This window comes from Rhea americana, unplaced genomic scaffold (genome assembly GCF_003343005.1).
Source record: "Rhea americana isolate MKP2758 unplaced genomic scaffold, rheAme1 scaffold_344, whole genome shotgun sequence".
Classification (NCBI taxonomy): Eukaryota; Metazoa; Chordata; class Aves; order Rheiformes; family Rheidae; genus Rhea; species Rhea americana.
In genome coordinates, this window is record NW_028186473.1 from 378,012 (window position 1) to 402,287 (window position 24,276).

General features: G+C 35.5%; 1 protein-coding gene across 1 annotated transcript in view; it reads right to left on the reverse strand.

Annotated features, from left to right (window-relative positions):
- Nucleotides 1-22,704, reverse strand: part of EML6 (EMAP like 6) — a 148,482-nt gene extending 125,778 nt beyond the window's left edge. Inside the window, exon 1 of the mRNA XM_085311587.1 lies at nucleotides 22,508-22,704. Within this exon, the coding sequence (XP_085167713.1) occupies nucleotides 22,508-22,704 (197 nt within the window). The remainder of the gene's footprint in view (nucleotides 1-22,507) is intronic.
- Between the last annotated feature and the right edge of the window lie 1,572 nt (nucleotides 22,705-24,276).

Sequence of the window (24,276 nt, forward strand, 5' to 3'; positions counted from 1 at the left end):
CAATCAACCAAATCTCATTTTACAGAAATATACATMCTTAGCTATGAAAACCAGCATCTGACTCTTACAGGTTTGGTGGAACAATGTGGATTCATACTAAGTGATCATTTTATCCAAGGGATATGATTTTATGTTGACTGGAAGAAACTACAACAGCAAGCTGAAAAGAAGAGAAGAGAAGAAAGCAAAAAAAGTTTCCATATATTAGGCAGAGAATGTCTCTTGAGTTATTATAGAGAGAAGAGACCTCCAGCCAGCCTTTAGGGAGGTGACTATGGGGTCATCAGTCAGAGCAGATTGTTGCAGCTGCGTGGGAGTTTGATTGATAACTATGAAGTCATCTCCCTAAAGGCTAGCCAAAATCACTCATTTTTATTCACTGTGTCAGCTGAGCTTTCTTTTTACAACAACGTAACAGTTAAACTATAAGCACAATAAATTGGAGAAAAAATGAAAAATGTTGAAATCAAGACAAGAAGTATACTTAAAATACGGTAATTCTAATTAAGAAAAATAAAGATCAAATATCTCTCAATGAATAATGTTTGAGATTTGTTATGATCTAGTGCTAGATTTTTCTGCAAAGTGCCTCAGGGTTTTCTTACTGAATTCTGAATCAGCTGAACAAAGGCATATACTAAAATTTTGAAAATAAGGTCAGTAAACATATATTGCCATATTTAATGAACAATTGAGYGGGGAAGTCCCACATCAGTGATCATCCCAAGAACAAAATTGGAAAGAGACATAAGTGCTTTGCTTTTAGTTCCATCTAAGCTATTATATTTGGTGTATTCCAAAAAGTAACGGTAAACTAGTTCTACCTAATTGATTCAAGGGAACCAGAAGAACAGCTGAAATGTAACATATCAGAAAGAGGATGCTAGCATTCCCAGRGGAATGATCAGTGCGGCAGCTATAACTAGAAATGCCATGTGAAATACTAGAGTCTTTCTTCAGAAAAAAAATTGAAGGGCTGGAAAAGTCCATGATCTTCCAAAAGGAATGTAATGTTTTATGCTATGAAGCTGTTCTATTTGTGATTTAGAGATGGTGAATATCATTACCATGAAACTCAATTTGGACRTGTTATAAAGCCAATAGACCAAATCACAAAGTCATGGCTGTGACTATCACTTTTTTCCCCCCTACCTGGAAATCTTTTTCTGTCAGACATCAGCAGAAAAAAAGCCTTCCTGTCACTGTTCAAAWTTTTTTTWAAAAAAAACTTGTGATGATTCCTAGCAGCCTAAAATTTTACTCTGTCACCATCCAGAAAAATAACAGATTTTCCAATACCGAACACCCTCTATTTAGTTCCAAGTGCTTAGCAACTTAAGTTTTGAGTCTACAACATTCATAAACTGAATGAAGAGACAGCACAACTCATCACTACTACCATCAGGATAGTAGAGAAAGTGCCCAGAGGCTGAAGGAGTTATCCAGGCATGGCCATACAATCAATTCCTTCTTATAAAATACACTGGTCCAAAGAGAAGAGAATATGACAATCAAAGTGAGCATAATTCTTTAGACTGCCACTTAGAATACTCACCCAGGACATGAGTTCCTGTCCCTGCACTAAGAAATGCTTATGTATTTGTTTAATATTGTTGAACAAATAATACCTAATAGTTGGGTAGACATCCCATAAATTGACTGTAAATCCAGTTTGTAACTCAGACTGAACTAAAAACAAAAATCTTCATCACTGAAGTTTAGTAAAACTGTGGAAAACTTCTGACAAGTCCACACAAAGCTTTATCAAAACATGATGTTTCTCTTGAAACCTTCCTTAAAGTGCAGCTAAAAGGACATCAATATTTTTGTCAACCACTTTTTCCACATGCACTATTACTCCATTTAATTCAAGTGGTACTAAAATTAAAACAAATGCTTTGATACACATTCTGGGAGTGGACAAGTTTAGAACATATATTCACTTCCAATTATTAGAATATAATCTTCATAATTAGATCATAACCTTCAAAGTGTTCTGTACATACTAGACCTATTATCACTGATTTTGTGGAAAATATTTTACTTACTTTCTTAAGTCAAATATCCAGGAAAGAATACACATGAAATGCTTCCAGTTCAAGATGTGCCATTACAAAGTGCACTACCTTGATAAATATCATAGGCTAGGTTTAGGAATATATTTAAGAAGTCTGCATTGAAGTGTCTTAATTTGTTAYAAAATATAGGAATTGATGATGGACTTGCTTTTTTTGTGACATATAGATGAGAAATCTTGAGACTGCAGGGGGCCAAATATTCACTTAAGTGAATTTGGCACTAATAGTGATCTGGAAGGAATACTTAGAAAAACAGTACCAGTGGAAAAAGGCTGAAATTTCTTAGTGGAGCAAAAACTGCATTCAGTTACTCTCAGATCATAGTAAATGAAGGCAAGAAATTCAACCAGAATCACATATATTGCTGTTATGAACATTAATGCAAAAAGGTCCTTCTATTTACAGAAAATGACAGTTTAATCTTTCAATTCTTTACCAGCCTTAGAAGTATATATTATAGATGTGATGTTAGATGGTGAAGCAGGACTGAACTGAAAACCCCTGCACACACTGTGAAGATCTTTTGGTAGGGTGCACATTTGTGCAGGAGGTCTGCTTTGATAATCAGTCAAGCAGTGAATACAAGTCTTTCCAACTGACAAACGCATATGATGCCATGAACCTATTGGATACTTTTCCAGTTATAATTTTGTGAGTTTGTGAGTAGAAACATATGTTCAACAAAGGCTGGACTTATAAGGAAGCAGAATAATCCTTTCAAGGAGCAGGGTTCAGAACAGCCGCTGCACAACAATAGGCACAAAGGTTTAAAATAGCCTTTTTCTCCTTTACTAGTAGGCCTAAGGAACATAGTGATGATTGAGATTTTTGTACAATTGCTTTTCCTAGTGATCTTAATGGCTTGTATTACCCAGTCATTCAAGRACAGAAGCAAACAGATATCCATTCTACTGAGACAGGCAGCTATTACAAATCAGCACTTTGAGAAACTACTGGAAGCTGCAGAATCTAAAAGATTTAAGGGGCCTGACACTGATGATTGCTGTTACTGTTTTGATCTCAGAAACGRTCTATGGACATGGGAAAAGGAGATACGAATTGAGAAGAAAAACATTYCAGTCTTTCAGATCTGGTAACTATATTTGATAGCGATACTGTAATAGCTGGTCTTACTGCCGTAAAGATTTAGTTTTCTGAAATCTAGAATAAGATGTATTTCTTACATACAGTAACTACTTTCAGTGCTAATGATGAGGACGGACAGTGTTTAAAGAGTAAATTTCCATCATGAAAAGTTTTCCTGTATGGAAACAAGACAGTGGGAGAAGGGAAGACAGAGAATGGAATTTTGTTGTCAAGAATCCTGATACTAGTGATMCAAAATGATGATGAAATAGGCTTTTTGGAAGTGAGTAAATCACAAGCTGAAGCAACGCTCAGCAAATAAGAATAGGTTCCCGGTCAAATTCATTGCTCTATGAATAGATACRTTTCTAGGAGAGTCACATTCCTGTTTATCCAGAAATAACATATAATTGCATAGACTATGGCTGTAATTAGGTCAATTATCCATAAAGTCAAAGTATGCAGATTGCTGAAATGTGAATAGAGATATTTATTATTATTTATATTAAAAGTTTAGTCAAAACACTTCGTTCAAAAATCATGTATACACACACACGTAGAATAGCAGAATCCTGACAAGAGTAAGATGGATCAGTGTTCCAGTCGAGCTATAAGTACAGCTCAACTAGTAATAAATTGTGATAGCTTAAAGAAACGCTTATTTTTCAGGGGTTAGTTTGATTAAATAGTTTTATCTTATAGGCAAAGAGAAGGCAGAAATAATTTGGGCAGTCCACTTAACTGTCACAATGTATAAAGTTACTCATGCCAAACTAACTGACAAGGTAAAAGAACACTTACCTCTAGGCAGTGGGGAGTCCCACAGCTTCAGAAAGGAAAATAAAGAATACCACAGGGAAAATGTGAAATGCAATCCACTGTACAGAGCACATTCAGAATAATTTCAACAAATAACTATTTAATACCGCAAGAAACAGTGTATTCTAAAGAGCTGTCTTCTTTAGAAGCAGTATATTCATGCTTGACTTAAATTATATCTGCTGTTGAAAAATACATACCATGGCTATTCGTAATTCAAATTCTCCTATGACCCATCCCCACATCTMATAGCTAACTGAAATATAATTCTAAAATTATACTAAGGTAGACACAAGCACTTAAAAAGATATTCTAACAAAGCTTGCCAAAACATTCCTTGCTCAGATAAATGGACACTGCTCTCCTCCCCTTTCAAAGAAAAATCATATTGTATCTCACATTATGCCAGCTCTCCTAAGAGACAAAATACTATTTACCCACATTTAATAAACTGTTTTAAGATAAGCTTTTGAAAATTAAATAGTGGTCATACAACTTCTGCGTAGATCTCAGGTTGTCTTATCTCACGAGTTCACCAATTTTTGAAAAGTCAATCTCTTCCTCTCCCTCAAAATCTAGTATTTAGAGTTAGACAATTTGAAGTCTTTTTCACTTGTTCTGAACTGAGTCCAACTCGTCTACTCTGGGAACAGCGGAGGAGGCATAAATCGTTCTCCTGCATTTTTCCCAAGATGGGAGATTTTTTCATTCTGGCAATGTCATAACTTCCAGCCAGAGGCATTCTTTAGATTATTCAGAGTCAGTGCTATCATTGCTAACACACACACACACACGCACAGAGCTATATAACACATATACAGTTAAAATAGAAATCTTTACGCATACCGAGAGTCTTCAGCATCTTTCACAATCATATTTTCAGCACTGACAGTCTAATTTTAATGACATCTAATGCTGATGTTTCAAAACAGATGAGCTCCATTGTCAGTATGAAAATCATATGCAATTCAGAGTTTGGTTCAATGTCCATTGAATCACAGAAATTTAAATAAAGCTTCAGCAGAGTTACATTCTTAAAGATTTTGAAATCAGTCGTAAAGATTTGGAAAAAAACGTAAAAGATTTTTAGATTTCACAGTTAAGTATTTTACATTTTATATCTAAAGATCTATGTCTTAGTTCACTTAACACCATGACTAATCAAAGCATATAAATAACCTCTATAAATTAAAATATTTCTAGAAATTATACAAGTTGAAGGTTAACTTATTTCTAAACTTTTTAAATGATTCATCTGTGTTAACAGAGCAATTCATATGTTAGCACATAAGGCAGTGCCTACAGAGCSACGGTGATGGCTGAAAAGCAAATACTGTCTGTGATAACTCTTCAGAAAGATAAGAAAAATAGCAAAAAATTAAGTCAGTTTGTAAATCTAGCGTGCTCTTTGAATCAGATAACCYTCCTTCTGTGCTGGCTAAAAAAATGGATAGTTGGAAAAAACATATAAAGTGAAATAATTCAGTACCTCTACTTAAKGTTACTTTAGGCAACTAACTTGGAAGAGGCGTGAATTGCTTGCATGGAAAGAGTTCTCCTTTGATGACTACTGAACTTAGGCTCCTGACTTTGGTTTCCTGAGTAGCACCTAAGTTAGATATTTGAAAGAAACTACATAATTACTAACAAACTGTTCAAAGTACATAGGCTACATGGGCAATCTTAGTTGATGTTAACTTCTCCTGAGGCAGGCAATGCTAACAAGATTTTGTAAAATAGTTGTTTAAAAATAAATTGTTATACAATACTGTAAGTTTCAAATAAAAAACAATCCCATGTAATTGAATTAGTATTTCCCACCTTCTTTAAGGTTTGAAATGACCATTATGATAAGCTAGTCTGATACAACACACACCAAATTTCACTCAGTGATCCGTGGTTCATAGCCATTAATTTGTGGTTGAGAAAGTATCCATCTTCTCTAAAATATTCAGCCTTAAATATTGAAAGTGATGGAAAAGATAACACATTCCTTGGACAAGTTATTCTAATTACCCTCTTTATTAAAAATTTGTACTGTAGTCAGTTTGGATTTGCCAAGTTTTACCTTTAAGCCTCTAGATCTTTCAGTACTTCACTGTGCTAGAGTAGTGTTTTATGTTACTAGATACCTTCTCCCTCACAGACTCATCACTTAGCTTTTTCTTCCCTCATGACTGAATGAACACCTTGAAGTACTTGGTTCTATTCTGATTGTTTCAASTGAAATAACTTCATATATAATTAGCCCTGTGAATAAAATATATTTTGATGCATTTCCTTTGAATTCTGAATTATCATTCAGATTTGCTCTTTACATGAAATATTAACAAAGATTTAACACTCAAAAATATTTTGTGAATTTGAAGAACAAACTCCACTTTCAAAAGTAACTTGGGCAGCTGGGATTGTGGTAGTTTGGAAGTGATTAACTAACTCCAATTGATTTTAGTGGGAATCACATTCTTTTGGAAACCCTCCAAAAGTTTATTCTTGCATTAAAACATCTTAAGAAATCTGCTTCTAGGTGCCTAAAGTCACTTCTGAAATTTACTTTCCAAAGTCAAAGCAGTGTCTCTTTAGCATTTTAACAAAATTCTGTTTTTACTCTTCTGAATCGTCCTGATAGAGAAGAAAAGACTTACAGGCTACGGTGGCAACTGTGGCCCTGGCAAATCCCAGTGCTTACAGGAAAATAATTTCCCCATACCTATTCCAGGGGTAGTTTATGTACCAGATGCTAGGATCAGGCTACCTGCCTTGGACTTCTGGAATGCTTGTCTTGCAAGAGCCAGTGAAGCCTGACATGCTGTACCACAAATTTGTTTCACAGGTTTATCAATCCATTCAGGGATTAATGCTGTTGTTCTTTTTAGCCTCCTCTTATTTTATGTCCATGAGAGAGGAAAGGATGCATCTTATACTGACCTTGTCCTGCTCATCTTTGCCTCAATCTTCACTAAGCTATGCTCTAACTTAAATTGAACTCAAATAAATTCATAGGATTCAAGTGAATCAAATTCATTTAGGGACTTTTCAAAAAATACTATTCTTCTTCGGCTACTTGTATAGTCTTTTGTTGGAGTTTGCTCTTGATATTATGAAATGCATTTTCTTCCCAAGCCCAAGATAGTATTAAAGATGAGGTGCTTTATATGAGTGAGCTTTTGTGGAAAATACATAGGCAATAGCAGATAAAATTTGCATTGTTGAATTTCTGAGGAACCAGAGATTAATTGGAATCCAAGAGAATCAAGGCTTCTAAACATGTAACATTTTTAAAGAAATGTATGTTGCAATGTAGTGTATTTAAGTACCTTTACATTTGCAATAATAAAAGTTCCACAATGCAGACATACATAGCAATTTCTGTTTTGCATTGTTGTATCTATTTCATGAATCGTTGTGATACAGTTTCAAGAACTTAAGTCTCAGGCAGCTGTTTTTAATGATTATTAATCTTCATGTTCTGATGAATGACTGAGTACATATTTTAGAATGATATTCACAAATTGTCACAGCTTATTTTCTTCTTCAATAGAGCTAGTCGCACTGAAAGCATCATTGTAATAAGACCCTCCTATTATTCCATCTAAATTTTATATTTAACATACAGCTATTATCCATACAGTTATTAATTTTACCTCTCTTTTACTGGATATGCAGCTAGTCACAGGCATAAATATCAAAGAGCAACACTTGTAAACTTACTACACTAACAAAATGAAGGAAATACTAGTTATCTAAAGAATGCCTTTTTAAACATCTCTGTGAGACTGTAATACCAGGAGTTATGTAAACAAACATGAACTTAGGACTTTTTATAGTTTAATGTAAGCTCTATGACTCATTCCTTTGCCTATTATTATTTTTCTTTGTTTTCTTTTTCCCTTGGATTTCTTAGCAAACTATTGCTAAGAATCTGAAATTCTGCCTTTTTATAAAATCTCAGAGAACAGTTGTCATAACCTCAACTGAGACCTTTTTACTATATTTTAGGGTTTTGTATTATAGCGGGGCTAAAGAGTTCCATGTACTTACGCTACTGCATAGCAGCATGTAGGTTCAGTCAGTTATGCTGTGTTTCACTGCATGACATTCTGATACTCTGTTTTCTCTCTGGCTTATGGTATTATGGATGGTTAGGATAGTTAAGTTTTTTTCACCTTCTGCATTACAGCAGGAGAGAAAGTAAGCTTCATTCCACAACTGCCAGGTTGCTATGAAGAATGCCATATATTTCCCTCTTTAAACCATCTTTTTAAACTGCTTTACCTCAACAGACAAAGTATTATACTCTCCCATTACAGGGAGACAGTGACTTTTACTAATAGTTCATATGATAGTTGGGGGCTCCAATCAAACAGGATAATTAAGCACATATGCAATTCAAGACTATGGGGCTCCCATTTCAATAAACTGAGCTAATCAACTGCATTCAGTTTGCAAACTTCCAAATTTAACAATATGTTGAAAGAGCTAGATTATACCTGTGAAGTAGGAATGGATTTAACTGTGTGCAAAGGCCCTAAAGATAAARGCCTCTGCTTTGCTGATTTAAGCTATTAAATGGTTTCAGAGCATGAAAAARAATACAGGCTTTTAAAGAAGATTCATCTATACAGTGCTGTTCAGATATATACTTACTCTCCTATTCTCTCTGTCACTATAGTTAATAAGGGTTTCCTGAAAAAAATATCCTCTTTCCATGAAAGTGCAACAACAGAGCTGCACCTATGCTAGATGCATATTACAAAAAGAAGCACTGTATGTAGTTTTTCAGTATAAACCCAGCTTAAAAAAAAAAAAAGACCTCTCCAAAACTTAACCCATTCTTGACATTTATTGTTAACATGAGCCATGTATTTTCTGCACAACGTATATTATTTTGTAATTTCTCTGGCAATATAGTAAACTATGTTGCGATGTACACTGAAATAACTTATTTGGTGCAAGAGTTGAGAACTGTGGCCTTTTGCTATACTTTCTTTTAAGAAATATTATTTTAAGAATTCTTCTCTGCATCTATATAGCAGATGTTTTTAAAAAAGGTCATATATTGCTAATAGCCTTAAGAAAGCATCAACATTAGRAAATTTTGTGTTTGCTGCTGCCTGAAAAGAGGAATTATTTTCTTTTGAATCTACTGTGATACTGCTGGCTACTTAAAATGATTCTTTGAACAGTTTATTTCCTCCCTCCAGGCTTTGTAATGCAACAGTGATGTCTTAGAGGTGAGCTGTCAAAAATCAGTATGTATTAGCTTTGTATTTGCAAAGCTAGTATCTCCACACTCCACTCATTCTGCAAACTATATTAAATTAATATAATGTACTTGCACACAATACCTTATTTCTCTTGCCAAGAAATGCATCTATTTACAAGCAGAAAAACAACGAAACCTGTAAATCTGTAAATGTGATATAAGCCACGAGAAAAATAAATATGAAAACAACACAAAATGCAACCCCCTCAAAACTTTAAGTTCTTAGCTAAGTCCTATCTCAAAGGGAGAAATTACTTTGTATCTATTTTCTCAACATAATTATTTAATAGAATTGCTCTTTCACTTAAAATATTAATGTTCTGCAAGTGAGGAAATAAATTTGTGAAAGAGTACTTCTGAAAGGATATATGGATAATTTAAGAGATTATTTTAAAATTTTAGAAAGGATACAAGTCATTTTAGGCTGCTATGTAGACCAAGACAATAGTCATGAGAGAAGTGTTCTAGTATTMAAGGCGCTTTCATTAGCGGTTCATCTGCAGCCAAAATACAATTAATGGAACCAGTATTGTACAAAAGCAGTTAGGTACTGTGAACCTACTTTCTTTACTATCTTTATTTTCATCTACTCCTCGAAACATTTTATAGCATAAATGTAAAAGCTGCCATACGTTTCAAAGTAACAGTTGATAACAGCCCGTATTAAGTTCGGGCATCTTTACACACACACTTCTGCTAGACTCGTGTTACAAAATAATGTAATTTTTAAAGGCGGCAATTACAGCTAAATCAGATTTTCCAGAGCTCTTTTGCCAGAAGTCTGCTCTTTAACATACTTTGCAGCTGCTGCCTCTTTCTCAAACATYATCTTTCACTGACAGTGTCTTGATTGCACCAACCTCACACTAACACAAAAAGAGAAGCAAGGCTAAAACTGTAAATGGCATTCTCATTCACACACCTCTGTAGTATCACTTAAAAGAAGTTTGCTCGCAGGTTTCCAGTCTGAGCCAAAGTGCCTAGCACCAACACAGCTGCTTCTTAGAAGAGCAACTGTAACTCTTCTGAGCTCTTCTGATCAATGCCATGGAACTGGACAGATTAAGCACCTTTCATCTAGGGCAAAGCAACAGTGGTATAGCATTCTTCAACTCAGAAAAAGACAAAGTATCCAGTTTGCTGCATTCTGTTCAGAACATAATAAATTGCAGCAACTAATTACAGCTAACACATAAGCCTTAATCCCAAATCACTTTTTTTCTTCTTCACCTCAATCATCACAAGTTTTTATAAATGCATCAGGGTATTAGTGACTCTTTATTGGCTATTAGTCCAATTAAACAATACATAGAAGTAGAATTTTACCGGTTGATGAACATGAAATTGATACAAACTTTGACAGTTACTTTGCTACTAGCCTATCTTCATAATAAATCTCTGGCAAGACTTTAGTGCTCCTAGCCCATTTTCCATTTATTGCAACATCACTTATGTAGTGGTCATGTCTCATTCAAATAGTATGTCACAGAGACTGCTCCCCAACCCCCGCCCCATTTGCTCACATGGATYGTCAGTCTTCTCTGGCTTCACCATAACTCATTTCTTATACTACTATTGCAAACWTTTTTAGTGTACATACAAAGAAGAAAGGAGGAAGCCAAAAAGCTCTTTTAGCTAATAACAGATTCCAGCAATATTCACAAAGGCCTAYTTTGGTCTAATGAGCCTTGCCATCTCAAAGCTCCTCTCTGGCAGAGAAAAAGAGGCTCTGTTGAAGAAATAGGAAGAAAAATGAGCCTAATACAGATGCTCAGAATTCTGAAAAAGCTGTTCTTTCTCTTCTGAAGAGGAGGAATTAAGAGAATTAGCCTTTCTAAACTGATTTTATTTTTTGTAAATACCTTTTGTTCTTCTTTACTATAGTCACAATATCAAGTATGACATTTCCATTTGAAATTCATTTTAAATATTTTCACTTTAAATCTGTGATGCAATTTATATCCAAAATTCTATATGAAGAATCACAGAATCAAAAGAAGCCAAAAAAAAAACCCCAATAAGTTTAATTAAATTCTGAATGGTATTCCATGTGGTATAGAAGGCAAATTTTTAAATGGAGAAGTGTGGAAAAATGTAAAAGAGGAGGAAAGTGCCATGGATAACAGAAGAAAAGTATAACGGTATTTCTTTAACAACATTATGTAACAATATTAAGCAGGTAAAAAATTTTGTCAAGTCTCAAAAAGCAAATTTTTTTTAAGTATTCTTCTATTAGCCTGTGCCCAATAATCCTGATCTTCTAAAAACATCCAGGGAAGGCTCTAAGTAAACTTCTGGATAAGCCAGCTTTCCATCAATAGGAATGACATAGCTGTGTCAAAATTTAGTGCATAATTTCTTCTATACTCAAGCAGACACATCTATCAAGTTCCTTTATATAACATTGCCTGAACATGCTGTAGGAAAAATCTGTAGTGAAAAGCATAGCACTTATGAATTATGTACATCTACTACCTGTAAGACAGTTTCATATTTTTCATTTTTGTTAATATTTAATGAGTTATTAGYTCTTTACCTAACTGATTATACTTAGCAGTCAAACCTATGGTGTTATGTTAAACTACCATGTATCTGAGAAAGCAGTTTTCCTATTTCTGATTTTAGTTGGGCATCAGAAACTGAATACACTACTCATCTRGACATTTGTAATATCAGATCAATTATTTCTAGCCTTCTCTTGTGCCAACTACATCGTCCACACCGCACCATGTTACATACATTGTTAAYGGATAGTTAAACCCAAGTATTAATATGAACAGTCCAGCTTCAAGAAGTCCTAATTTTACCCAGGAAAGTTGAGGGTAGAGAACAAAAYGTACTTTTTAAAGCTCAAAGCACAAAATACCAACTAGCTAATGGTCTTAAGGATTTACCCATATAGAGACTAGGAAAAGTCACTGAAACGGTTACAGTTGCCTACTTATGTTCCTGCCAAAAAATTTTTGGAACAAAAACTTTAGCTTACACTCTAGTTCACACAATCTCATATGGAAAGCTCTGAGCACCTATAGAGCACTTAAGGATCTCTGACTACTGGTTCAACATYGTATTATTATCACAGCCCATGATTACTCCTTTCTAAGGAACAGAGAGAGGTAAGTACACTAACAGAGCAATATTTACTGTTGTGTCTAATTTAGCTGTAAAAGAAAGTTTGGGTATCTTAGTAACAAAATGGTAATTTTTATGTTTTGAAGTCATTCCAATCACTGCATCATTTTTTTTTCCTGAAGAAATTACCCTCAAATAGAGCCAGGTCAATAATGGAAAACACTTTTTTGGAAAATTATGAGTTTCAGATTTTTTTTCCCTAGAATAAAGCACATGTCTTCTAAAAAGTGAGGGAAATAGTGTATTACTATAATCAGTAATATTTGTGTAAGGTTTTTCCCTTGATGAATGTTCAGGACTGCTAAAAAGAATGATGGTATTCAACATTCCCATTAAAAACTCAGAAGAGTCTTTTATAACAAGAAGTGTTTGGCAACCAAAATAAAGAGGTTGCTATAGCACTCTGTTTTCAGAGTACAGTTTAGTTCCTAATCTATTTTTATTGTCATTCTAAAGTGCAGACAATCTGTCAAAAAAAAAAAAAAAAAGACAGACTTTAATATCAGTGTAAACAGAAATCAAACCAAAAAGCTAAACAAACTACAATGTACCAAAGCACCTGCTTTATAATTAAAGAAGCTTGATGTATTTCAAATTAAATCATATTACTACATGTGGAGTATCTCAACAATACTAAAAACTGAATGTGTATAGCACAACACACTTTTCAAWAGCTTGAATCATCAAGTCAGTCTCTTGACGTTGAGTTGATGCTATGATGTTAGCCTTATCCGGTAAATGCAAAGAGCTCAAGGTATTGTAAGAGCAAATACACAATCCAGATCATCATCACTGTGCAAAGTCATACAACTTTCAGAACAGTACATCCTTGTTTGGTCCAAGCTATACATCTTTGTAAGGTTGTTCTTAACTATTTGCACCATTTTGTTCAGAACTTAAAGTAGAAGTGATGCGAAAACTAAAACAGTAGCTTTTACTTCCAGTGTATTTGTAAAATACACTGGATATATATGTATTATATATTTCCCTTCCTCTGCAACACCAGTGGCCCCAGATAAACATACTATGTGATGCTGTTCCCAGGATGTATCCCACTGTCAACTCACTTCAGAGATCTCTTGGGTCAGCCCATYGTCTAAGTCAGACATGAACATATGGTCTGTATTTGGCATGAAGTTCAAGGCAGGAAGTAAAGCTTCAGAGGTCTCATTCCAAGCCTGTTGTGAATATCATCACTGATGAGGAATTTTAAATTCTGTATGTTTGGAAGATAAACTTCAGACTCTACTCCAAAAACACTCACTCATCTCTCAAAAAATGAGCTGCTACTCCAAAGAAAAGTCTTTAAGCAGAAAAAAAGTAGGCATTTTTGCTTTTTACCAAGATTCCTAAGAAACAGCATTAGGCAAGTGAACTGAGTACTCTTTAGAAGACAAGTACTATATGTTAAATTTTCAAAACACATTAGCTATTAAGCATACTTGGTAAAACTAATTATGGTGTACCAGAAAACTATTGCAGTAGTTCGTTCTTCTAAGAGATAACAGACATACTGCTACAAATATTGCTGCTGACTACAACTCTTGCCTTTCCCTCCACTCTTCCCCCTTCTCCTCCTACTTGAACACTTCGTTTCTGCTGTCAAGAGCTACTATAACAGAGATGCTTTTTTTCTGCAAGGGAGTGCAAAAAATATTTCTTCCATTTTCACCACAGGAAATGTAAAGATGCAAAYTTCATGTCCCTGAGAAAGAGAGAAAGTACGGACAGTGACAATTTGTACCTTCTCATCTGAAAAGTCTCAGTTGCTGGTTCTTGTGATGAAAACGTTGGAGAGAAATTTGTAGTCCCAGTCAGACAAAACTTTTTTTAATGGAGTTACAAACAAGTTTATCATTGGCAAAGTATGAATTTTTAATATACCACTATTAAAAATGTATCTTAAAATTGCCTAGATAAATCTGACATCCATTTAGCCAATGAAGAAAGATGGGAAGAAGTATTCAYGGAAGTTGATCTCTTCTGTCTTACCAGATACAGTTTAGAAATCTGTGTGAAAATTGAAATTTGTACACTTTTTACAACAGAAATTGATAATACAAAACTGTCCTACAACTTCTCCCCCATCTTCTGAATTAAGAAGACTGTTTTAAAGCAAGGTATGACTCATTTCAAAGCATTTTCTGYGAGTTTTCATTCTGTTAAACACCAATTACTCTCCRATCATAGAATGGTAAGGTTGGAAGGGACTTCTGGATATCATCTAGTCCAACCCTCAGTGTAGCCCATACAGGGATTGAACCCACGATCTTGGCATTAGCAGCACTACACTCTAATCAGTTGAGCTACAACTAACCCCTACCTGATGATTTTCTAGTATGCAATTTTGCCTCAGATACTCAGTGACTTATTTTGCTTCAGCCTTTCCTTCCTCGGAAYCAAGAAAGCCAGGACCCCTAACCTTTCACAGACTTTGACTGCTTTATCAAAGATGCAAATTTCTCTAAGTACACCCAGCAGCTTACATATGGAGAGCAGAAGTGACTCAGAGCTCAAGCTTTCATTATGGATATTGTTTTTTTGCCATGTGAGCTGAAACTTGGTAGCTTTGAAAGCGCATGCAATCCCTCCCTTCCTTCAGCTCACATCATTTAAAAGTAACCAAAGCTCAATAGACTTTCTTTTACTGTCTGAGTGCCTGTAAAGTAAAAATGCTACAGAGTGGTCACACAGGCAGTAAGCATCTTTTCCCCACGTTATGTAAGCCATCTTCTGTGATTATCTGATGCTGAGACTACTGCTGGACATGATGTCCACATTTTAAACTATTTTCTTTATCTTCAAATCTATCATGGAACTATGTAAGTATACAAAAGAATTTGCAGTCTTATACAAAAAAATACATATGCAAATTAACCAACAATCTAAAATAAGCCACTGGRAAAAAAAAATCACACTAGACTAGAATGCAAATAATATGGGGATCCAGAGGACCTATACAATTTGACATCCACCTATTGCTCAAGCTGAAGAAATGCAGGCAGTGGATAACACTGGCCATTTCCGGGTCTTGCCCGGAGAACACTTAAAAAAGCCAGGGAGAACACAAGTGCTTTAGCATGTAGTAAAARAAGAGTCACAGTTCAAACCACAACGGCAGACACGTCCGTGATGATAAACAGCACGCAGAAGAGAATACCGAGAAGATACAACGAAGAGTACTTCTGAACTTGTTTGTGGTATAACAACTAACCATGGTATTATTGCATATGGTTAGGAGACAAGTAAATTCTTATTATTAAGCAACAGCATTTTCTGGAATCAAGTGATAATATAATTTTGTGAATCATTGCAACACAATTAACACTGTTTTGATAAAAATTGATTTCATCTCTTTCCTGGGTATAAAAAACACTACTGATGACTGTAAAAGTCAAGCAATTCTGGACCAATAAGTATATTTAAATATTTTACAGTGAATGTTATAAAAAAGCACAAAACTTTATGGTGTTCATCTATATAATAGAGGTGTGTGTATAATGAATGTATTGCATATATACACATAGTATTTAAAATATTTACTACAGTCTTCTATATGATAATCATTAAACTTATTGTAGCATAATATTTTTCATTTTGACAGATTTAATCACCTTAAGTCAAACTGAAATAAAACAATGCAAAGCAAGTTAATGAGTTGCAAAGAATTAATGCAGGGCAAATTTAATTTAAAAAATTAAGCTTAATTTAAATTTTAAAATTTAAGATGTTGTAAGCAGTGGTAATAAAAGGTAAAATAATTAGACAAATCTCCAAGTGGAAGATTCTAATGTAAAAATATCAAAACCTTGATACTTAATATGCAAGATATTCAGTTCTGGGCGATAACGAGCTGCTTCACATGAATAAAAATTGAATATACTAGTTGACATAGGCTTAAATGCTTATTATTTTTGAATTCTGGCAGGATAAAAACACAATAAAGATCCAAACAATTTCAGCAAAGAAATACAAATGTCTCCCACTTCATTAGATAACTACATATCAAAACAAAAAAACTTTAAGTCAAACCRATGATTTAAATGCTCAAAAATGTACTTGGGATTTTAATAACCATCTTTTCACTTTTCCTAACAACTAACCAAGCTGTGACTGTACAAGCAATAAATCTTACTTCTAACTACTGCCATATCTGACATATCATTAGGATATATGAGCATTAGTCTGTTCAGATAATGTAGTCAAACAGCATAAATGTATTGCCACAAATGTCTACTAAGGTTTTCTGCATTTTTAACGGATGTGTGTATTTTAGAAATATGTTTAATAGGATATTTTAAGTATATATTCCAGTATGTCTAAGGCACTAATCTGTACATTTAAGAAACTAGTATTTATGGCAACTCTTGTCTCAGTAAACACTTCAAACTTAAATTTAACAACAACCAAGCAGAGCAAATATAAGAGTAGCCATTAGAAATTCATTAAATAAATGCCATTTTCACTTGTTTCTTGATATTGAAAGCAAGAGATGTAATAAGCTGATCAGAGGGATTTTTAAAGGGAATTTCTTTAATATGAAACTCCTTTAACTAACTACTGTCTAAAAAGACAGTATATATTGTCATATAGAAAAAGTATTTGATTATCCAACACATTTTTCTGTATATACTTTTTTTATTTTATCTATTCAATGTTTAGTCCATTCTCATTTCAGTAATGCATAAAATTGTATTCTGATGTACCATGTTTAACCAGGAAGGCTCACATATACGTTGTTAAAATTTATGCTGAGGAAATACTTCATCTACCATTAAAATTCCTGTAAACACGGAATGAAATATAGTGGGAGTGTAACCATGTTTAGCAACCCTACACGAGTATTAGAGTAGCAAATTGATTGATCTATTCAGTTGATACTTTGAAAGAATTTAGACCAAAGTTGTTCAAAGGAACTTTATCTAAATAAATTATTTATTTAAAAGTTAAAATAGTTGGTAAAGTGAGCCTGAAGTTTTGAAATAAAATGAGATATTAAAAGTTATGTGAAATAGGAATGCCAACTTGAATACCAAGTTAAGAGAAACACATACAAAAGAAAAAGAAGCAAGAGAGAAAATAAACTTTAAAACATTCTGCTTCACCTTAGCTGTTCCAAAGTCATGTCTTTCACATTTTAGTGGCTTTGGCCTTGCCCACCACCACACAGGAACAGGACTGGGATTTCTGTTGCTGAAAATCTTGTGTGGCTTGATTGCTACCTTTCTATCTCTTAAGTCACTAAATTTCAGCAGTCCTGCATGTGCACTTCACTTGACTGAAGTCAAGCTTTATCACAAGTTACAGACAGTACAGTTTTCCATTTACTTATCAGAGAAACAACCATAGTATCTCAGATACCATTCTATAGCAAACAAGTACTTGCATTTAACATTAAGAAGTGGCAACAATATATAAGTTTATAGGATCTTAGATCCCTTCAACATAATATAAACACAAAYATCATATTACGGGACTGTAAATATATTATATGTATTAAGTAAAATTCAGATATTTTAACATTAAGTTTCTGATTTGTATCTTTCTGCCACCAATTTATCTATTCCAGAATTACATYTACTATACTGCACAATTTATGACATTGCTTCAAGCATTACATTTCTTTTTCTACTGCATGTACAAGAAAACACGTAGTCATGTTCTAATACACATYGTACCTCCCGAAACGATCTGTCTAAATAACAAGGCTGCTAGTCACTCACTCAAGCCAGCAAATCCCACCACCACTGGTACATCCACATTTTTTAATCTCACTCAATCTGTCAGCACAGTAGAATACACACACACCAGCATACTTAAGTGATATTCGGATAAACCCTACATTATTATTACATTGTAACCAGACTTACATAAATAACATGCTTTAGTATACACAGATAATAGCCTTTCCTTCCAGTTAACATCTCTAGGCAGCAAAGACTACAGAGAAACTGGGAAATCTCTTGTGGTACCCTGCTTCATAGGTGATTTATTTTAAACTAGTTGGAACACAAAATATGCTTTTGTAAATGCATAATATTACAATGTATCAGACACAAACATATTTGTCTAGGTAAATTCAGAAATCACATGTCATTTTAAGAAACTGCAGTATATGGAGAAGTGCAGATGAAGTCTTTGATAAAATATCAAAGACATTCACTAAGTTTTGACATAGTAAGGAAAAYCAATCAATACTACAGAAATTCTTGGAAACAGACAATAGAGAGAAACAATAACTATTACCACTATTGCAAACATTTCTCAAGATTAGTAACCTGTGTTTACAAATTACTGTTTTAAAAAAAAAAGAAAAATAAATGAAATCATTTGCATTTTAAATTATAATGARAAATATGTCAACTGATTATATTTGTATTTCATGTGGCAAGGTATTTCTGGCCTTCACGTGCATAAAGTGCAGAAAAAWTATAGGAAAGAACTTCCCCTCATTCAACAGAGAGAAAGAGAAGTGATCCAAATGCTTACTGTTACACCAGTAACGCACAATGTAAGAGTCAGGAAATCTGCTCCCCCCGCTCCATTTCTGTACTTTTTAAATTGTTCAGTTACTGTCAAAACTAATGATGCAGTATTGCAAATGCTTATACTACCCTTATACAAATTTCATTGAAGTCACTGGCACTGCATGAATTGCAAGATGTTCATTAATACCTTAACTTATAATCAATATAATGAGCTGTTGCAAATGCCCACTTTTAARTCAGTCAAGAAGGAAAACCATCCCCACGTTATTATTACAGCTTCTGAAGCCTAGTTCTGCAAAACACAAATGACTGAATTCAGAAAGAGTAAGTCACGTGCATAAGGATATATCTACTCTACGCTTTCTACACCAAAATGTTGTAATAGCTGAGCTAACTTTACCTTCGCTAGACCACATTTCAAGAACAATCAAACACACCATAAAGCTAACATGCAAACCAGTTTGTGGTTGCACTGTGGTCTGCAACATAGACACACTTTATGGTTTAGAGTTTAGAGAGAGAGGGAAAAAAAAGGAATATTCTGACCTTCATCATCTCTGAGCTGGTATATTGTGCTCAATAATCAAAGCTTTCATTAAAAAGGGGGGAGGAAGTAGTAAGGAAAAAAGGATTATATCTCATGCTCTTCAACTGTAAAGAAAACCTTATAAATGACATTTTCTTAGTCTTCAGATAAAATCCATCAATAGCCTTGAAACCTGAACCACCTCTACTAATTTCAGCTATGTGTTGATTTTGTTTTTGTTGATAAMACTTGATAATCAATAATAATATTTGATAATCAACTATTTAATAGTTTTAACTATTCTGTGATTAAATAACATGCAGAAACAAGTGCATTATCTAACCGAAAGTGACCTCCTTGAAAAAAAATTAGAATACTTTATGCAGGAAAAGGAGCTCTGGAGCTCTGACCTTGTACAACCCCTGAACAAAGCAGGGCTACCTTCAAAGTTAGATGAGGCAGTTCCAGGGCTCACYTCATTATTGAGTTGAAATGAGACAGAGCTTGGAAATACAGCACCTTTTAGTTTCCTCTCACAGAAAATAACACACTTAAGAACTCACTTGCTCATACTTTGAACATCTACCTTATTAACTGAGTGTAGTAAATTAAGTTCCTTATACAGACAAAACTTATTTTTCAGGTATGAATGTTGAAAAAATTTCATTCTCCATTAATCCAATACATTCTATCATAGCCAAAACTCAGTTGCATTACCTTGACACAAAGCAAGAGGCAGAACCATTAAATTTGTGAAAACACAGAAAAAGTATTTTTAAAGACAAGGAAAAAAAACCCTCCACATCCGCGATTTTAATAAACACTTCTGGGTAATGTACAAGCTCTCCACCCTCTGAATCATGGGTTCATCCATTCTTTTCCACAAAGTAGTACTCACTGAAAGCCTTCTACACAGAAGGAGCCCATGTCTAAAATACAACAATCCCTGTTAATCACATTTGTTAGCCATATCACACAARGAACCATCTAATTTAAAATCATTACAGTAATTCCATCAGTAAGAACTACAAAATGCATCAAAGGCATAAAAACATCAACCATTAACAAATTCAACCAACAGAATATTCTAGCAACATTTTGGGGACTCTTAAGCAAGAGATCTCTCCTTCCCTAAACATCATGTGACAGTAACTTTTCTTGTCCACTAAGAGCTGAAAGAAACTCCTRCTTGGGTGCTGTTAATGCTTTTCTGGGCCAAWACATTTCATTCACTGTTTAAACTATGTTCAATCTACAGAACTCTGAGTTTGTTATGGATCAGAAACAGAATTCACCTTTCCGAGGTATTAGTTGAACGTAGTCAGCCCTCAAAACACCTGCTAATTTCAACAGGTGACTGCTAGTTTTCTTAAGAGAGTAGAAACAGGCATAGACAGTGTCAAAGTATACATATCAAACACTCATAATCCCTCTATTCCCATTCTATTTTTTAAATATGACATTGCCCAAAGCAATCTCTTAACATGAGATACTCCTTAAAGGACAAGGCACAGAAGTTATACAGTATGGATGGGTTTGCAGAGGGGAGGAAGGCATTGTCAAGTATAATAATCAGGACACTTTTTCCTCAGCAGATGGAACATTAAAAAAAAAAAAAAAAAAAAATCAAAGCATCAATGTCCAACCAAAAAACTGCAGATATATGTAGATGAGCCTTGAGAAATTATCTTGCTATTTTTGAGTGAGAATTCACATATAAGCTGACAAATATATAAATTGGTACATGCACTACATCTTCCACCCTATAAAGTTATCAAAAAACTTACCACCCATGCAATACACAAAGATCACTTTTCATGAGATACTGGGGAAACATCTAAAATATGCAATCTGCTTTTAGGGATCTGAGCAGCCAAGTGACTATTTAAATACCTTTCTGCAACCGATATCAACTCCGAAACCAGAATAATGTGCCTCCACTGTATTTCATGAAATGCTATTGCTTTAACTCAGATTATAAAAGGGAGGAGAAAAATGCTAACAGTATACAYAGTAGCCTCTCTGGGAAAAGTAGATGTTTTTCTGTAAACAAGACTCYAGAATGATTACATGACAACTATGCGATTTTGTTACTGATTGTCAAAATGCTAACTGACTTCAGCAGATGTTTCCACAGTACTGTTGCACCATGAGTCACCTGGGACTATGCTGGTTTCACATCACCACAAAAACACTTCATTCATTCTGAATTCAGGTGAACAGGGAGGGCAGCAGTTAGCTTGGCTGAGAGGAGTGTCATTACCATGCAACTTTCTTTACCAGGGTATTCTAGGTTCAGATTTCTGCCATAAAGTTGCAGAGCCAACATTCATTTTCTATTTTACTGAGGTAATTTCTGAAATTTGAACAGAATTCTCAAAAGGCTATCTTAAGYTAGTAACTACATTTCTGTAATGTTATAACATGGGGTAGAGTAGAATCAGTATTTCTGTAGTACAATAACAGTGACTGAACTCACTTCATAGATATAATTTGAAAGCCAGAGACCAAAAAAATTGGACAGATCAAGAGCAAAACCTGTGCTTCTGTAGCCATCTTGCACAAGCAAGCTTGTAATTTCTGGTTTGAATACAAACAGCTAAACTTGATTTTACATGAAATTTTCAGGATTGTATAGAAAAGATTGGCTTGAGCTATGTGCCAGATTTATGGTGCTCTTGGGCTGGGCTTTGTTAAGGGTTAGGAGAGCTACAATTGTTTTCTTTTAGACATCAGTATTAACGAACTTGGGTCCCAGCACTGAAAATATTCAGGTGCTGGATCTACAATTTTGCAGCACTGTTGCACTAAGATCTTCCCCCTGCATTTCTGTTCTGTAGCTGACTGTTTTGCTATTGGTACAGCTGCAGAAGAAAAACCTGTCTTCTATTTAATATTAAAACATTCTGAAGCTTTGCTACAAAAATAATCAACAAGCTCCAGCTATTCAGTTTTAACACAGACGCTTGATAACAAATCTGTGCTTCTTCAAAATGACAGCTACAAGCTGAGCTGTTTGAAGCAAGGAGGGGATATTTTAGCAGCTCTACATTCTCCTCCTTTCCCTTTAAACCCCACCCCACCCCACCCCAGGAAAAGTCTGCCCCCTTACCTGATAATATCATCGTTGTGTCCCAGGAAGAATTTCTGGCTGTGTTCTCTGGTGTTATAAACCACTCCGACTCCAGCCACGAAGTAAACCACCTCTTTGCCTGCTGTGTAGTACAGGTTGTTGCGGCACTGGTGACCCCTGTACCCGTAAACCCACTCCAGACGGAGCTGACATCTAGGAGCTGTCCGATCCGCCATGATAACCAATCCCCTCTCCCCACTAGCACACACAAAATCTAGTGCTGCCCCTCCTTCCCTTAACTCCTTCCCCCTTAAGGGTTTTCCTCTTTAAAGGTTAGCAATCTCTGCCCAGCTGCCGAATCTTCAGGTTGCACTTTCCAGTGATGATCTTAAACGGGAAACACATTCACAGATAGGTCTGCTATTGCTGCCGCTGCTGCCACTGCTGCTCTTACTGCTGTGCTGCCACCATAATCTTCTGCTGCCCAGGATGAGCAGCTGCTGTTTCCCTGCTGCTGTGCAGCCCAGACAACTTCTTGGGGGAGAAGGGAGATAACAAAAACACACCTACATAAATAGCAGACAGGCCTTTTTCTTTCCAAAGGCAAAGTAACTTCTGTGCGTCACCACCACCTGCCAAAGACTCCCTGCTGTGCGCCCTGTACTGCACCTTCTTGTCTCCTTGCAATAATGAATGTTCTTCTTTCCAAGATATTTGTCATTGGGTCAAAACTGAAAGAAAACAAACAAATGTGTATTTGAATTGCTGAATGCATGTATATTTAAAATGCAAAGTGGCTACTTTAATGGGGGGCAGGGGCGGGGAGGGGGTAGGGAGGAGAGTGGAGGGTGTCCCAGCACTGCCTGAATCTGTGCTGTGACAGTGCTGAGTGGTCTTCCAAGCCTTTCCAGCAAGATCCAGTGCAATTCTCAGTCATTGTATGAGATGCTACTGAGGGAGACAGGATTGATATAGAACATCCAACACAGATCTGGTCAAATTATCCCATCTTCCCTTATTCCCCAGCACCCAAAACYTCCTCTTTGTGGAATCTAGAGTAACTATTTAGTTCAAACAATGTTCCCCTTTTGTGGTCACAAAATGCTCCAATTTCCTATAAAGTTGGGGAACTTGCATTTATTTATTTTTTATTTACAGTCATCCTTTGGAACAACATCCCCAAGGAACAGGTTTCCTTATTTCTCTTCTCCTTTTCCTGAAGCATGATTTGTATTACCATCGGTCGAGAGCAGTTACTGGGTGTTTTTTGTGACAAGACATCCACCACTGTACAGTATCGCTCGACAAGAGACCAGACCCAACCCTGCAAAGAACTCAGCTACAAATGCAGGAAAAAGAATGCTAAATCTGAGGAGGAAAAAGAAAAAAGAAAAAAAAACAGACTCATTCTTAGAGACAACACAGCATAGCACCAGACGGGAGAGAAGAAGGAAATAAACTACCCACAACCAGACAAAGCCATTTACCTTTCCCGATAGAATAAGCCTTATATTCACTACCTGCCCAAACTGAAAGGCAGCGTGTTGATAGCGGCTTACATAAACCGCACAGCGCCAGCACTGCTCCCCGGGGCCCCGAACACAGGCACCACCACCCGCAAGCGATACAGCCCGCTCGCAATGAATTACGCTCCACGCTTGAAGCAAACCTTGGAGTAAAACCTGGCATCACACCCAGAGCAACAGCCTCCAGAGGGAATATCATCGCCCTTCGCCCCCAGGCCAAGCCGAGCCTGGCACTGCCCCAGGGGCGCCGCGGGAGGGGACCCCACCGGGCAGGGCCGGCCC